Genomic DNA, 16,706 nt, shown 5'->3' on the forward strand with positions numbered 1-16,706 from the left:
CTAATTATTTTGGTAATTTCATTTTTTTTTCACAAAGAATATGATACATAAACCAATCGTAATAACTCCAAAAATAGCTTAAACTTGATTCAGATGATTCTACAAAATTTTATCAAAGATTCCACCAATTTTGTAATGAACAATTTAATTTCAATCACATCATAGGTTTTTCTTGTCAAAGCACAATCTACAATCCACATAAATTTGCTTAATTCTGAAAAAACAGGTTTACACCCAAGCATGTACTTGAATTCTTGGAAACCCATCAAGATCAAAACAGTAAAAGTGATAGAAATCATTTTTGATTGCTATACGATTAAGCTGTATTTTACATTAATACATTGACATGCTTCTGAAGCGAAACTCTTGCTTATCTTCAGAGTTCACAACTGATCAACGCTTCTATCGGTACTTTAAGGAAGAACATCCTCAGAGAAGATGAAATACTTAGTCGCGCCAAAAATGCTGGCCAGTTGCTGAATTACACTTTGATATGAGTGACTGACGGGCAGAACAGGCGATGGAAGAGAAGGGACACATGTTGGAAGGAATTCCTTTTTATTATAAACTGGTGCATACCTGGCCAACACTTCCTGGCAAAATATGAATCTGCAAAAATGTCGGTTTGGTTAGTTTGTAAAACTACAAAAAAAAAAAACTCTACTTGTTTAGGGAAGCAAAAGAGAACAAACATAGTATGTACGACAAGAAAATTAATGAAGTTAAACTTATAAACACAAGTATTTCAAGAGCATAATACATTCCTCAGCTGGTCTAAAAGTAATTCAGCGCTAAGAGACCTTTCAACATAATTTAAGATATTGTTTGAGTTTTGAGTTGGTTGAGCTAATTAGTAAGTCTCATTTCTGAGGCAGAAAACAGAATGTGTAAACTCCCAGTTATTCATTGTTAACGAAAAACAAATTGTAGTCTAAGGTTGAGTTTCGTTCAGATAATTGAGCAATAATAAAAAAATTAATAATAATAATACAAATATTCAAACAGAAATGAAGACAAGTTTTACCTCAAAAGAAGTCTCCTTATGAAGGGGTCACCTAAAACCTGTCCCCAAACTGAATCAAGTGTCTCTGATGTTGCCAATGCAAGTCCCCAGTTATTTAATGATGATGAGAGAAGCATTTCAGCTTTGTTGTATATGTCCTGAAATCAAATTTAAGTTGCTGAGGGACTGAGAGGAACTTCCCACATCCAGAAAATATTAAAAAAAATAGAGAAACAAAAATAGCTTGCTATCATGAAGAAAAGGAGGCATTTATATCAGACCAGATCATTATCAGTGCCTTGATGTCCTAGTAGCAGACAGAAAGCTTGCAGAGGAGCCGTAAGAAACATGGTGAATAGGCTCCCATTTGAATGATGAGAAAAGTCAAATTCAACAGGAGGCGTACAGCTTGGAGAAAGGAGCATGGCTACTGGCTTTCCCTTTTCTGCTTCTGCTATGACCTGCACGTTTTATTGATTACTTGTTAAAAGACCTAATGTAATCTACAAGGTCATAGTATGTGAAGAAGGCAGATTTTAGTCAGGAATAACAAAACAATTGTTAAACTTACTTGAAATAACCAATTGTATCATACCTCTTGCCTCTAACTGAATAAAGATAACACTCAATTTACATACACTTCATATTAAAGCATAGTTGTCAATTCCAAAACTAAAGTGGATAGAGGATAGCAGGATGACCACCAAATTGATTATTAATTTATCATAGAAACTAAATAAATAATTTACACTACACATATATAAATGCTCAAATTCATTTTGCTTCGCGAGGGAAATATAAGTTGTGTTTATTCCTTCATGTATTTAAATATCAGTCTGCTAAGTCTAAACCACCCAAGCAACTTAGTAAAATTGTTTGTTTTTAAGTGATACAACTGGGAGTGAAATTGAAAGAAAAAGATTGAGCTTATTGAAGAAGAAAGAAATCAATTATAATTTATTTTTTCCAAATTTTTATTATCACCTATCAGCACCCAAGAATTAACTTTTATGCTTAAAACTTTCAGTAACAAGTATGATATTGCAGCATCGTTACTTCCAAGCTTTTAAAACATTAGTGATAAATTCAATAAAAAAAATTGTTCAAAATTCAATAGATAATTGAATGAAGTGGAAAGGCTTGCCTTAAAAGCTTTGCTGTTGTCATTATCAATGACTAAAAGAAGCGGTCTTCTAGTAAACGGCAGAAAATCGGATGGATATATGCAGTTTGACCCTGAAAAAGGATTGGGTTAAAGTATTCTGCAATTCCGAAAAATAAAACATGTATAATATGAGCACTCATAATATCATTGTATGAGCTGGAGAACTACTAAGATACTAGAAGATATATTCAATCTATACCTATGACCATAATAAATATTAAATCCATGGGTTGTAAGTCCTCCCTTCAATTGCTTGGACCAATTTCAGCAAAATTAACATAGCCAGTGACTTGAGGCTATTTACAGAAGGGACCAATTTTAAAAAACTAAGATAAAAAATTTCACATTGTGTGAGTTCAAAAATACCCTCTAAGGCCATCTGTTGAAAAAATGTCAAGAACCAATTCTCCTAAAATCTTAAGAAGGGGGGGAGACTAAGAACTGTTTTTAATCCAAAATACAACCCCCTTATGTAAAAGCTATTTGGGCTTGAATGTGGATAGTGAACAAGGTCATTTTACTAATGAAAAATGCAGGTAAAAATGATTGAACCACTTGGTTTCAACCCTGTCTCTTTAATGATGCACATGAATAGAATAAAATCCTAGTCCAAATGCATTGTGCCAACAACCAAGCAGCATTCTTCCCTCTTCTAATCACGTTTTTTTAATGTTTTACAACTTTTCTCCACATTTTACATCATTTTGGCAAAGGTTCAACAAGCTTTACCCAATCACTTCAAATAACACCAAGTCTAGAGGCTTGGCATCCACACCATCAGAGATTACCAAACAGCTCCAAATGGCTAGATCTGGACCTCCAACCATTGTCCAACATGCCAATATGCCATCTTAATGCATGGATGCTATATTTTCCAGTGCATAAGGGCACATGCCTTCAATATTTGGTCAGTTAACTCCAAAGAACCAGTTGAATCCTTCACTTTGACCACAGGTATTTATCATTTAATTCAAATTCCTTACCTAGTTTCCTCATTCAATTGCACGCAATAAATTAGTTAAAATAGGAACAGGGGTTCTTTATTGTTCCTTGAGCATATTGTATATATGCATGTATGCCAGAAACATGCATCAATATTTTTTTTCCAGGTTCATTTGTACACATAGTAGTTGGCCCATTAGCCCATATCTTGTAATAATTGTAAACTCATGTATTTACTAGTTTTGTCAGTTCAAACAGCCACTATAAAATGTATGGATTAAGTTTCTCAAAGCTCCTCAGGTTAGTTACAATCATAATCATAATGCCTAGCTGCCTTCTGCATGTGATTTACATACCCCATTATGACCTATTAGCTTAGATATGATTTTTAGTCCGTATACATTTGTGTTCTGACATATGGAACTAACATACATGCATAACCAATAGGACCTCTCAGTGTAGTGATAGACACTAAATTACCCAGAAATCAAGGGTTTGTATCCATAATGCTTTCTCTCTTTTCAAGAAGGATTTCATATCTTCCAATCTTAACTTTCCTCCTTTTAACTAACTTTTTCTAATCCAAAAAGAAGAAAAAATAAAGAAGGAGCATGATAAAAGAATTTGTCATCTGATAGAAAAATCTTACAGTCGAAGAAACAATGATCAGAATAAAAATTTACAATCACAATGTTGATTTAATCTTTTTTCCATAGAAGTGGAGCAGAAATGAAGAAAATCCAAAACCCAAGGGAAGGAAATGCATCAATACTGAAAATTAAAATGCTATATATAAAACTTTTACATATGTTATTCAGGTCAAAGTAGCAATATACAGTTACAGTGGGCAAAGCACTGTCATTTGAGTATCTATATTAACATGATCTCTAAGCACATTAAAATAGTTTCAACAAAAGCAGAGCAAAAAACATAGGACGCAGTACAGGAATGGAAGTGCATGAAAAATTCCTCTAAAATGCACCTTTATCTCCATGGGGACCAAAGGGTATGCAACCAGATTCGTTCTGTGCAGCAGCACCACCAGATCCTGCATTTGATGTAGATAGTAAGAGATAAGCATTCTATATAACCTACACCTTTGCATATTTGTATTCCTAGTCAACAGAAGATATCTGGCTTATCAAAAAAAAAGTCAACAGAAGATATCTAACCTGAGGCTGACAGATATACCAGGACAATACCATCAGAAGGAAGCTCCTCACAAATTGTGGCAAGAACCTAATAATCAAAAGGAAAACAAAATTATTTTAATAATCAGGAAATTTCGAAGAAAAAATAATAATGAAGAAAATAGTCACTCTGATGCTAATTATAAACACTTTTATTATTAGCTCCAAATTAAGAAGGAATGTCCAAAACCACCGCACTTCACACAGAATAGATGGTCCAATCCATCCCTCCTGTTCATCTATCTTTTCTCTTAATCATGTATCATAAGACAAAGTGCTCTTTCTAATGACATGTTCAATCATCCTCCCTTGAGCTAGCTTTTCGGAGTGGAGTGAGATTGATTCTGACTCTGGCCAATACTGGATTTCTTGCTAGAATTATCAGTACAGGATTCATTTTTTCTTCTTAATTCTAAACAGTTGTATCATAAAATAAGAGAAAAACGAGACCTGACAAATTGTCCTTGACAATCATTAGAATTTATTATATTATAAGGGTTATTTAGACCTGCTCTAGTTGTACTACACTTGCTCTTGACCTAGATCACTAGTATAACAGGGATATAAGATCAGTGTTATGTATTACAGATTTACAGCGCATATCACGATTTTTTAGTCTCGTCAATGAAATATTTTATATTTTACATTAAATCCCTGAATTGCCATCATGGAATCAAATCCCAACTCAATCCAAGGACCAGTACGTTATGGGCCCATGGAAAACTATTGAAAGTATATGTTAGGTACCAGAAAATAACACTGAACTGAGAATGCAAATGTATTAGATAGCACTGAATCCTCTGGAGAAATTCCAGAAGCAGTGTTTAGGGAATTTGCAAATAACAGAGGAAATGAAAAGACAAAGATGAGCAAATTCGAGAGTGCTCCTTCTCTCCTAGTCCTAGCCAATTCCAGCCTAAAACAATACTCTCTCCATAACTAACTTATATTCTCTCAGCTGGTACAATGGTCCCCCCCTTCCCCTCTTGATTGCTGCCACCTCACCAGGAGGTTATTTAGGAATACTACATTCTAGAAGAGTGATCATTAGGTGATTCTGCTGGCATCATCTTGGGCCTCCTATTGTAGACGTTGCCAAACCTGGGCCTGGTTCTTGGGTTTGCAACATCTCTCCCTCCTTGAAGAATCAGCTTGTCCTCAAGCTGATGATCTGGGAATTGTTCCAGTAGTTTGTTGAAATCTTCCCAGGAATCCTCAAATTCTGGCAAGTCCTTCCACCTCACTAATACCTCTAGGTCTCCATCAGTTTTTGCTCTAGAGTCTTGAATTGATTCTGGTTCAACCTTGAGCTCCCAGTCTTCAGTGAGAGAGACAGGTAGTGGTTGGCTGGTGGCTCCTGCATTCAAAGCCTTCTTGAGCAGGGAAATGTGGAAAACTGGATGCGCTTGACTGTCCTCTGGTAGCTTCAACTTGTAAGCTGCAGGATTAATTTTTTCTATGATTGGAAAGGGTCCATAATATCTAGGGCTCAGTTTCTGGTTCTTCCTCCTGGCTAAACTCTTGAGTTTGTAAGGTTGTATTTTAAGATACACCAAATCCCCAACCTCATACTGCACATCCCTCCTATGTTTGTTGGCCTGCTGTTTCATCCTATTTTGTGCCTTCTCTAAGTTTTCCTTCAATTCATCAATTATCAAATTCCTTTCAGCAGTCATTTTCTCTACTTCATCCACTGAAGTCAAGGAATCATTTCCCCTGATGATTACAGGAGGCTCCCTCCCATATAAAGCCTTGAAAGGAGTGGTTTTGATTGCTGAATGATAGTTTGTATTATACCAGAATTCTGCCCAGCATAACCACTTGGGCCACTGCTTGGGTTTTAGCCCTGTCACACATCTCAGATAGGTCTCCACACAACGATTGACCACTTCAGTTTGCCCATCTGTTTGGGGATGGTAAGCTGAGCTAAATTTCAGCTTTGTTCCTGCTAGTTTGAACATTTCTGACCAGAAGGTGCTAAGGAAAACTCTGTCCCTATCAGAGACAATAGAAGTGGGGAATCCATGTAATTTCACCACTTCTCTTACAAATAACTCAGCTACTTCCTTTGCATTGTAAGGGTGAGCAAGTGCAAAGAAGTGTACATATTTTGTGAATCTGTCTACCACAACTAAGATAGTATCCTTTCCCATAGCCTTAGGTAACCCTCCAATAAAGTCCATAGAGATATCTGACCACCCTTGAGAAGGAATAGGTAATGGCTGAAGGTAACCAGCTGGTTTTAGAGCCTCATATTTGTTCCTCTGGCACACTTCACACTTTTGGACATAGTTTTGAATATCCAACTTCATTCCTTCCCAGAAGAAAAGGGCTGAAATCCTCTTGTATGTTCTGAATATACCTGCATGGCCTCCAATAGCAGAATCATGAAATTCCTGGAGAATTGTGAGAATTTTCCCAGATCCTTTAGGGATGACTATTCTGTCTTTGTATAACAGCCTTCCTCTGTGCAATTTATAACCAGCTGTAGTGTGACCTTGGGTGGCCAACTCTTGCATGATCATTTTGTACTTGTCATCTCCTAAGATTTCAGCTTCCAAATCTTCCCATTCTGCACACTGTACTGATGAAATTGCTGAGAATTGCATCTTTCTTGATAAAGCATCAGCTGCCTTATTTTCAATTCCTGGTTTGTATTTTATCTCAAAATCAAACCCCATCAATTTGGATACCCATTTCTGTTGTTCCTCCCCCATTAGCCTTTGCTCTGCTAAAAACCTCAGGCTCTTTTGGTCAGTGTGTATGATGAACTTGCTGCCCAGCAGATAGTGCCTCCATTTTTGAACAACAAATACTACAGCCATCAGCTCTCTCTCATAGACTGATTTGGCTTGGGCTCTGTCTGATAAGGTTTTGCTCATGTAGGCTACAGGCTTTCCCTCTTGCATGAGGACAGCTCCTAATCCTTTCCCAGAGGCATCAGTTTCCAAGATGAATGTTTTATCAAAATTGGGAACAGCAAGCACTGGTACTGTTGTCATGACCTCCTTAAGCTTCTCAAAAGCTTTGGTTGCTTCCATACTCCAGCTGAAACTATTTTTCTTTAGTAACTGGTTTAGGGGATGAGCCAATTTACTATAGTTCTTCACAAACTTCCTATAGTATCCAGTCAATCTCAGAAATCCCCTCAACCCTTTTACCTCTTTAGGGATTGGCCAATTTAGCATATCTTTGATCTTACTTGGATCAGCTGCAACTCCTTCTTTAGAGATAATATGTCCCAAGTAAGCAATCTCACACTGCCCAAAAGAACACTTCTTCCTGTTTGCCACTAGGTGATTGTCTTTCAGTACTTGCAATACTACCCTCAGATGTTCTGTATGCAACTCTTCAGTCTTGCTATAGATTAATATGTCATCGAAGAATACCAGAACAAATTTCCTCAAATAAGGTTTCAAAACTTGATTCATGAGGGCTTGGAAAGTAGATGGTGCATTAGACAGCCCAAATGGAAGAACCAAATACTCATAATGCCCTTCATGGGTTCTAAAAGCTGTTTTTGGTATGTCTTCTTCCCTCATCCTTATTTGATGATACCCTGATTTTAAATCTAATTTAGAAAAGACCATGGCTGACCCTATCTCATCTAACAATTCATCAATAATAGGTATTGGGAATTTATCAGGAATTGTTAACTTGTTTAGGGCTCTATAGTCTACACAGAATCGCCATCCACCATCCTTTTTCTTTACTAAAATTGCAGGACTGCTAAAAGGGCTAGTGCTAGGTCTAATAATCCCTGATTTCAGCATGTCTTTAACTAACTTCTCAATTTCATTCTTTTGGTAGAAAGGATACCTGTAAGGTCTGCTGTTTGGAATAGTGGCTCCTTCTTGTAGTAAAATGGCATGGTCAGTGTCTCTCTTTGGGGGCAATCCTTGTGGTTCTTGGAACACAACAGGGAACTCAGCTAACACTCTCTTTAACGCACCTGATGTCTCAACTTCTGCTCTTGGTTCTTCACTCAAACAGCCATAAGAGTAAAAATACCCCTCAGCCTCTCTCTGTTCTGTCATTTTAATTGATTTCCAGTCAGCTGCAACCCCACACCAGGATGGTTCTCCTTGTAGTGCCAACTTCTGTCCATTTGACTCCCACTGAATTATGAGTTCCTGGAAGTTTGCCCTGATGTTCCCCAAGCTTGCTAGCCAGTCCATTCCCAAAACTAACTCAGTTCCCCCCAATCCGAGAATGAAGAAATGTTGGGTGATTTGTATGCCCTGAACTTCCAGTTTCAAGTTCTTGCACACCCCAGAGTTTCTCTCCTTGGCACCATTTCCCACTTCCACCACATACTCAGAAGTTGCTATGACTGGAATTTCTAGCTCTGCTACTAGTTCCTGGGAAATAAAATTACTTGTGGCTCCACAGTCAATAAGGATCAGAATTTCCCTGTCTTTAATCCTTCCTTTCACCTTGAAGGATCTGTTTGAAGTCAGTCCTTCCTTACTGTTCAGTGACAGCTGTAGGACCTTGCCTTCCAGCACAAATTCTCCATCTTCAGCTTCCTCAAACACCTCTTCTTCTTCTTCTTCATCTTCTACTTCCACCAAAATCAACTGGTAATTTTTCTTTGCACAGATGTGCTCTTTTCCCCATTTTTCCCCACATTTAAAGCACAACCCCCTCCTGCTTCTCTCCTGCAACTCAGATTGGGAAAGTCTCTGCCCCCCATTCCATCTTCTCTCTGGTGGTTTTCCCTCCTGCACCTGATTCCCAGTATTCCCCTTGTTCATAGGATTTTTCCCTTCATTATCCTGATTTCCAGCTCCTTCTTTACCCTGGTAGCCCACTGCAGTACTAGGAAATCTTCCCCTGTTTTCCCCATAACTAGAGAGATTTCTCCCTCCCCCACCCCCTTTTTCCTTCCATCCCCTTTTGTCATCCTCTCTACTTTTACCCCCTTTTACTGCCAGATTTTTCTCTTCCAACAGAAGAGCTCTGTCCATTAGCTCTGCCAAATCCTCTGCAGGATACAACTTCATCTCTGCCTTAATCTCTTCTTGCAACCCGTTCAGGAAAACGCCTTTCAACACCTCTCTATCAGCATTCCTCATCGGTGCTGCCAATAGCTCAAAGCTCTCCCTGTATTCCATCACGCTTCCCTTCTGTTTTACACTAAGCAAAGGTCCAAAGGGATTTTGAACCAAAGCAGGTCGGAAACGACGAATCAGAGCTTCCTTGAAGGGTTCCCAAGCGCGCACAGGAGCTTGTTCCTCCCACCATTGGAACCAACTCAGAGCTCGCTCCTCCATAGCAATCATCACGAGTTCGATTTTTTCTCCCTCCTCGATTCTGCTGAGGCGGAAAAATCTCTCAACCTTGGTGAGCCACCCGTAAGCATCTTCACCATTGAACATCGGAATGTCTACCCTCCTTCCAGTCACCGCTCTCAAATGACTACGATGATGGTGGGGTTCGAAACGCTCGCGACTCCGTGTTGTAGAACGCGACCCGGTTCGCGACCCGGTTCGTGACCCACCGTGTGTTCTTACGGCAGAAACGGAACCCAGATCTCGCGAAGTCCTCCTATGACGAGGGGTGTTGGAGCGTCCTCTGGTTCTCCTCTGGTCGCGGCTCATGAAGAGTCGCCGGAGTTCCTCAAACTGCTCGTGAGCCACCTCCTTCATCTCAGTGATGGTGCGTTCAAGACTGTCAACTCGAGATTCCATGGCGCTGCGGGTAAGCACCATACAAAGCTCCCTCTGGATCGGGAGCTCTGATACCAATGTTAGGTACCAGAAAATAACACTGAACTGAGAATGCAAATGTATTAGATAGCACTGAATCCTCTGGAGAAATTCCAGAAGCAGTGTTTAGGGAATTTGCAAATAACAGAGGAAATGAAAAGACAAAGATGAGCAAATTCGAGAGTGCTCCTTCTCTCCTAGTCCTAGCCAATTCCAGCCTAAAACAATACTCTCTCCATAACTAACTTATATTCTCTCAGCTGGTACAATGGTCCCCCCCTTCCCCTCTTGATTGCTGCCACCTCACCAGGAGGTTATTTAGGAATACTACATTCTAGAAGAGTGATCATTAGGTGATTCTGCTGGCATCATCTTGGGCCTCCTATTGTAGACGTTGCCAAACCTGGGCCTGGTTCTTGGGTTTGCAACAGTATATAAACAATAACATATATCTTTTCATACTTAATTACTTACAGCTATAAAATGAGTCAGTGAAGGACGGTATAATATAGTTTTCCGTGGATTTGCTGGTAAGGTAGGATCAGCAATATCTTGGATGTAACTGATACGAGTAGTCCCAGTTGCCCCATTCTGACTAGGTTTTGAACCACTAGCCTGGTAAAATGAACCACTAGGTTCCCACTCCAGACACTGAAGCATCCTAAAAGTGTCAATTGTGAGCTCTGAAAACTTAACCTGTTTAGGAATGACATTGGAAAACAATAATGAAAGGCCATATCATTTTACAGAATAATTTACAAGCAGTAAAAGAACTACCTTATTAAGTTCATCATTTCCAACAAATATTGTTCTACATTCTACAATAAAAGGGAAAAACCAAGAAAGTGTCCTGGTCCTGGATGCCTACCTCATTGTGATGGAAGCTACTTAATACAGCGTCTTGTAATTTCAAACTTCGCTTCGTGATGGCTGCAGACGTCTGTGGTAAAGTATCGGGATGAGGGTCCAAAACTAGACTATATCTCAAGGGTCTGATATTCGTAAAAGCAGTGTCAGCTTTTAAAAATCTGACTATTTCCTGAACCACCAGCTTCCACTCTTTAAAGTCACTTTCCTGTAACAAAATTGTTTGAAGGTCACTTCCAATATGTCTGCAAATGTAAATCTATCAAAAACATATTCTTGAGAGCATCATGGTTTTTAAGGAACACTCCAATTAGAATCTACTACAATGTAGCCTGGTTATTCAATCTCTTTTTTATTGTCAACAGGTTATTCAATCTCAAGATGCAGTACTTTGATATTGTTGTGAAGCTGTGCAGTTAGTTTAGATGTTTAGTTACCAAAAACCATAATTAATTCATCAAAATTAAAGACAGCAGAACAATGTGATATATAAAAGCATTCATGTAAGCAAGGACGGAACTAGGAACCTTATAAATGGAGCAGTCGCCCCCCAGGAGAAAAGATTTCTTTAATAGTATTCCAATGTTGTATTTGCCCCCTCAAAAATCTTATATAGCCTCCTCCAATAAATCATCGTTAATTTTGCTTAATATGTGTTAAATTTCTGCCCCCCCTTACCTATACTCTCTGGTTCTATCCCTGCATTTAAGTCTTCAACTACTAGCTTAAGCTTTTGGGATCCCTGACATCGCACTGAAGCCTATTTAACCAAGAGATTAAAAGTTTGGGTTACCGATAATAACAACGAGGGCACGCATGACCTATACGGCTATACTTAATCACTGTTGAGGATTTACAATAATTAGTCTCCAACTCTCGCTGTCACCAAAATTACAACATTGAAATGACATAGTATATTGAGGATCACCGAAGCCTTTTCCATACACACAGTTAAAGATTAAACCACGGTTGTCAATAGCATGCTATCCGTAGCAGTGCATAGCGGCCCTTGGCCACTCCTAGTTGTTGCGTAGCGGTGCACTTCAATGTTGCGGCCGCTACAGTAGAGGAAATAGCCGCCATAGCGGCGCTGTTTAGTGGAATTGATAAAAGCCCAAAAAAAACCCAAATACTTCATGTTAGGGCATTTTGGGGAGGTATTTCAGGGTTTCTGCTTCGGAAACATACTGAAAATGGTCTAATTTGAGGAGGAAGTGATAGAACTTTCATGCTTTTATGCATTTTAGTTTAGGAAATTGAGACTTAAACCTCTTGGATTTTTTTTGATAGGCAAATGTTAGTGGTTAGTGGTTAGTAAGTTAGAAAATCCATTCAAATTTCCCTTCCAGGATTCGAACCCTGGACCTTCCCCTCCCCAACCCTTATGTCCCCTAGCTCTTACCACTTGAGCTAACCCTCGGGGACCTTAAACCTCTTGGATACCTTGACTTTTGTTGGTACTAGTATGTTTTCTTTAAGACACTTATGACTTATTAATGCTAATTACGAGTGTCATGAATTTTGAGTATTTTTGTATCATATATATGTAAGTAGTTATATTATGTAAACTACACAAAAAATCAAGCATAGCAGCTATCTCGCTATGCGCTATACCGCAACAGCATTTTTGTTGTCGGCTGCCATCCAAGATTTTTAAAACCCTTATAACTTATAAGCATGCTTAGACAAACCAGTTATCTACCAATAAAACCTCAACTCAGGTTAATTGTTCTAAATTCAAAACAACACACGGAAATGCAATGCGAAAAATATATCATCAAATTGAGCAAGAAGATTAGAGAGACCTGGAAAGTCCTCTTGCATTCATCAACCAATACTTTAAGCTGATTAACCAGCTGGTGCACCATCTCCCACCGGTTCAAAACCAAACAAACCATGAGAAACCGCGCGAGGAACCGCAATTGCTTGTTAGCAATATTCACATCCTGAAACAAACCCTCCTTGAAATACTCTCTAGTCAGTATCGCCTCATAGAACACATACGACTCCAATAGGTAATTGGAGTCACTGGTCCTCATGTACTGCCCGAAATACAGTTGCCCGATTCGCGACGCGATCTCGCCAATCTCCCATCGCTTCAGCCCCGCTTCCACCAGCTTCTGCCGATTCTCCTGCTGAAACTTCCATAGCTGGGTGTACACCTTGAAAACCTTGTAGAAATAGGTGTCATGCCTGTAAACAACAGAAGAATGAGAATTCTGAATCTTGATTTTGGAAATTGAATGGTGGAAGGAAAGGGAAATGGAGGAGAATTGAACCGAACCTGCTTCGTTGGTAGTAAGGGAGGTCTCTGATCTTGGAGAATTTCTTGTCGGCTTTGTCGACGAGAGTCCAGAACGCTTCGCTCACTGGGATGTTGCTGTTGAGCTGCGACATTCTTGCTTCTTCTTCAACCACGACGGCGACGCCGTTTCAGCCACCGTGCAAGAAGACTGTAATCGACTGCGTGCTTATACTGTGGTCCTTCCTTGTCAGAGATGCATTTTCTTTTTATTGTTTTCTTTTATATGAAATAAATTTTATTTTATTTTTTTTTGAGTAAATGATCAATTTGGTCCCGCGATATTTTTCGCGCGTACAATTTTGTCCTTGAAAGAAGAAAGTTGTGTAAAATAATAATTTTTAGTTAATGAATTAGGGTTAATTTAGTGTTAGTTAATCAAATGTGATGTGGGAATGAAAAATAAAAAAGAAAATCCAACTCAACTTAATTTAACAAGTGTCACTGCCGCATCACTCTGGTGAGACCACTTGACAAGGTTATCGGACCACCACCTCCGACGAGGACCAAAACTAGGTAATTTCCTAAAAATTAGGGATTAAATTCAAACTTTACTCCGACGAGGACGAAAATTGAACTTCACATGTTATACAAGGACTAAAAACTTAATTAACCCTAGAAAATATATATCTTGTACTCCTTTTCCACTTTGTACGTTCCTGATGTTTTCTTTCCTCTTTTGTTTGTAAAGTGCCTTTAATTTCTATTGCCTGTGCAATGCACAAGCAATCTGAGTGTGAGTGACTTAGAATATATGAATATGTTGATACGCAAAAATCTTTAACTGTGAAGGAAACTGAAATGATGAGTCATTTGAGACAAATGATAAGACATTTGTTGTATATGAACAAGGTAGCCGAGTGGATGGTAATCTTGCATCTGGACAGGACCATTGGACAAATGCATGAACCTAGGTCTGGTAACAAAGAAATTTCAAGTGGTGCTCATTGAGAATGATTGTCTCCTCCTTCATAATACTTCTCTTCACTAGTCCAAGATGGTATAAGTCTTCCCCGTTGTTTCTCCTCATGTGTGTTTCACCATATTAAGGGATCGAAGCAGTTACAGTTTTTAGATCGCAAAGAAAAAACTAGCAAAGGTAGAATATCAACAAAATAATCTACCACCCAAACACAAAAGCTAGAAACAAAACTTCACGAGAAAATAAGGATCAAAAGAAAAAATAAAATAAGGCTAGGAGCCTAGGAGAGATCTCAATAAATAAATATATATATATATATATATTTATTTATTGTTATAAGAGGAAAGTTACATCAAAAGAAAAACTAGACCAAGGCGTCAAGGAAGAGGGAGGCAATAACATTCGAGCCAAACTCGCTAATGAGAACCCTCTCTAGAAGTTTGTCTAGCCAAGTCTACTATATTGTTATTCTCCCTCGGGACATAAGTAATCTGGTCCGCCCAACCTCAACCTACTATCGCTTGAACACGTTGAATTACTCTTTTTGTTAAATTACAATTTATGGGTTTTGAAACATGGAAAATGGTATTTCTAATATCCACCCTGTTACCTCATTTTGATCAGAGAGAAATTCTAACTAAAAACTCACTCTCAGAATCAGCCACGTCATAAATTAATGAAGATTTTAATTGCTAAATTTGGAGATTCAATTTATCCCCAAAAGTGCTTTCAATGCAAAAAAAAGTTTTGATTATTATCTAATTTTCCTATTCAAATTTGGTTACAGCCGAGGAGTTCGTGTTTTTATTATAGATATTATACTATTTCACTTTGACACCATCATGATTATATTGGCCAGGTGAATTCAGAATGCAACCAACGTTTGAGAGAGAAAAAAATACTTGCAACAAACTCGCACTCATGCTCTCTCACGCAATAACACTCACGTGCCTTGTCTTGCTCGCCTATATCTTACCTTTCATTTCATACAGTCTCATACATCCATCAAACACATTTATATGCAATTGTTGAAGAAATTGAAATTTCTGTTGATTTGTTTGATTTAAATGTTAGATGATAAACTCTGAGATTATTTATCTGCAATTGTTGAAGAAATTGAAATTTTCGTTGATTTGTTGTTTTAAATGTCGACTCTGAGATTATTTATCTACAATTGTTGAAGAAATTGAAATTTATATTGATTTGTTGTTTAAATGTCAGATAAATCTCGGATTACGGATGCTAGAATCCGAGCAAGAAGCCAATTAGCTTATCTGATTCGCCAAGCAGAAAAGGAAGCTTATGCTTCTGTACTACTGGCATTTAAACACCAAGTTGATGACATTACATGGGATAAGGAGGAGCTGCTTTGGGAATTAAGAAAAGCTCTCCCCAAGTGTTATGCCTCCATGAACACGTATCTTCTTGGTTTTGCACTTTTTCATTCACAATCATGCGGAACCTTTTATTTGGTCGCTCTGGCATGGTCTTTTTTGGACTGGTGATTGTGTTCCTCCTGGATATGATGGATGATCTTCCTGCATTAAAGACAGTTTATCATTCTCCCAGTTGTGGAAGGTCTATTTTCGTCTTTCTTATTTCCGTTTCGTGCTACCCTGGTCTCCTGATTCTTTTCAAGTTTTTCTTATTCTGATTTCATTTACTGCTACAAATTGTTTGCTAGTCTGTTTAAAAAGGAGGCTAACTGATTATGGAGAATCATGATAGGTGAAAATAAGAGGTGCTATGTGAGAAATGTAATATTAAATGAGTTATAGATTGAAGAAAATGAGATAAATAGTCTTGTAAAACAACAACAACAAAAAATTGAAAAATATGTCAAAGCTAAAAGATAAAAAAATTAGGAGAGAAATGAGTATTTTTTTTTCTGACTACATCTTAAAAGCATCTTTTACCATTCATCTTCTACATTATGTCTATTTATATTTTATCATCATCATATTTTGTGCAGTCATAATATATTGGTTGTTTAATAAAATACAATTGTTATTTCCATCATTATAGTACCATGTTTATTAAAGTGTTGATTATTGTGTTAGTCACAATAAAACAAATATTATATGATGAAATTCAAATAAGTTAACATAAAATTAAAAAAATTAAAAAAAGTTACTTTTCAATCACAGTCTAAATTCTAAAGCAGACAATAAACAAGAGGTTAAATGATAGACAACAAAGATGCACATTGCACAAATTTATTAAATTAAATAGTGTATATACTATAATTTACTTACTATAAATATTATAAAATTGAAAGGTAGAAAAAGTAGTTAATTCAATTTTGGAACATTTAAAAAATTTAAAATTTAAAAATTATATATAATGATGACGAATAAGTTAATGGATGAAATATATAAATATGAAAATGTGAAAATATCATGAATTTAGTGTTTCATTTTTAATTAAATTTATTGAATTTAGAAATATAAAATGAAGCAAATTGAAGTGAAATTCACAATGGGTTCAATTAGAGATAATACATAATACAATTTATTGAGTGGCAAAAATTAGACAAATGAATGAGTTGGTGTATCAGTGCAACATCTTATGTTTCACAAATTATATATTACTATATTCAAACTC

The 16,706-nt window shown here is 37.5% G+C and overlaps 1 protein-coding gene across 2 annotated transcripts; it reads right to left on the reverse strand.

Moving 5' to 3' along the window:
* Positions 1-128: 128 nt before the first annotated feature.
* LOC130745481 (uncharacterized) lies at positions 129-13,383 on the reverse strand. Of its 2 annotated transcripts, XM_057597770.1 has the most exons (10): positions 13,163-13,383; positions 12,684-13,071; positions 10,880-11,086; positions 10,486-10,707; positions 4,283-4,349; positions 4,093-4,158; positions 2,148-2,239; positions 1,285-1,464; positions 1,025-1,161; positions 129-609 (listed from the first exon to the last, which is right to left on the reverse strand). In XM_057597770.1, the coding sequence occupies exons 1-10, from the start codon at positions 13,273-13,275 to the stop codon at positions 414-416; spliced, it is 1,668 nt and encodes a 555-aa protein (XP_057453753.1). In that variant the 5' UTR covers positions 13,276-13,383; the 3' UTR covers positions 129-413. The 2 variants fall into 2 exon arrangements, with proteins under 2 accessions (XP_057453753.1, XP_057453754.1); XM_057597771.1 differs by lacking the exon at positions 10,486-10,707.
* Between the last annotated feature and the right edge of the window lie 3,323 nt (positions 13,384-16,706).

Source organism: Lotus japonicus, chromosome 3 (genome assembly GCF_012489685.1).
Source record: "Lotus japonicus ecotype B-129 chromosome 3, LjGifu_v1.2".
NCBI lineage: Eukaryota > Viridiplantae > Streptophyta > Magnoliopsida > Fabales > Fabaceae > Lotus > Lotus japonicus.

Bases quoted from the DNA above. Each gene is read 5' to 3' on its own strand.
- LOC130745481 (XM_057597770.1), bottom strand. From the start codon at position 13,275: ATGTCGCAGCTCAACAGCAACATCCCAGTGAGCGAAGCGTTCTGGACT. The intron at 4,350-10,485 runs GTAAGTAATTAA...TTTGATTATTAG, and splicing joins CACTGACTCATTTTATAGCT to GTTCTTGCCACAATTTGTGA. The intron at 1,162-1,284 runs GTCTGATATAAA...ATTTGATTTCAG, and splicing joins AAGGCACTGATAATGATCTG to GACATATACAACAAAGCTGA.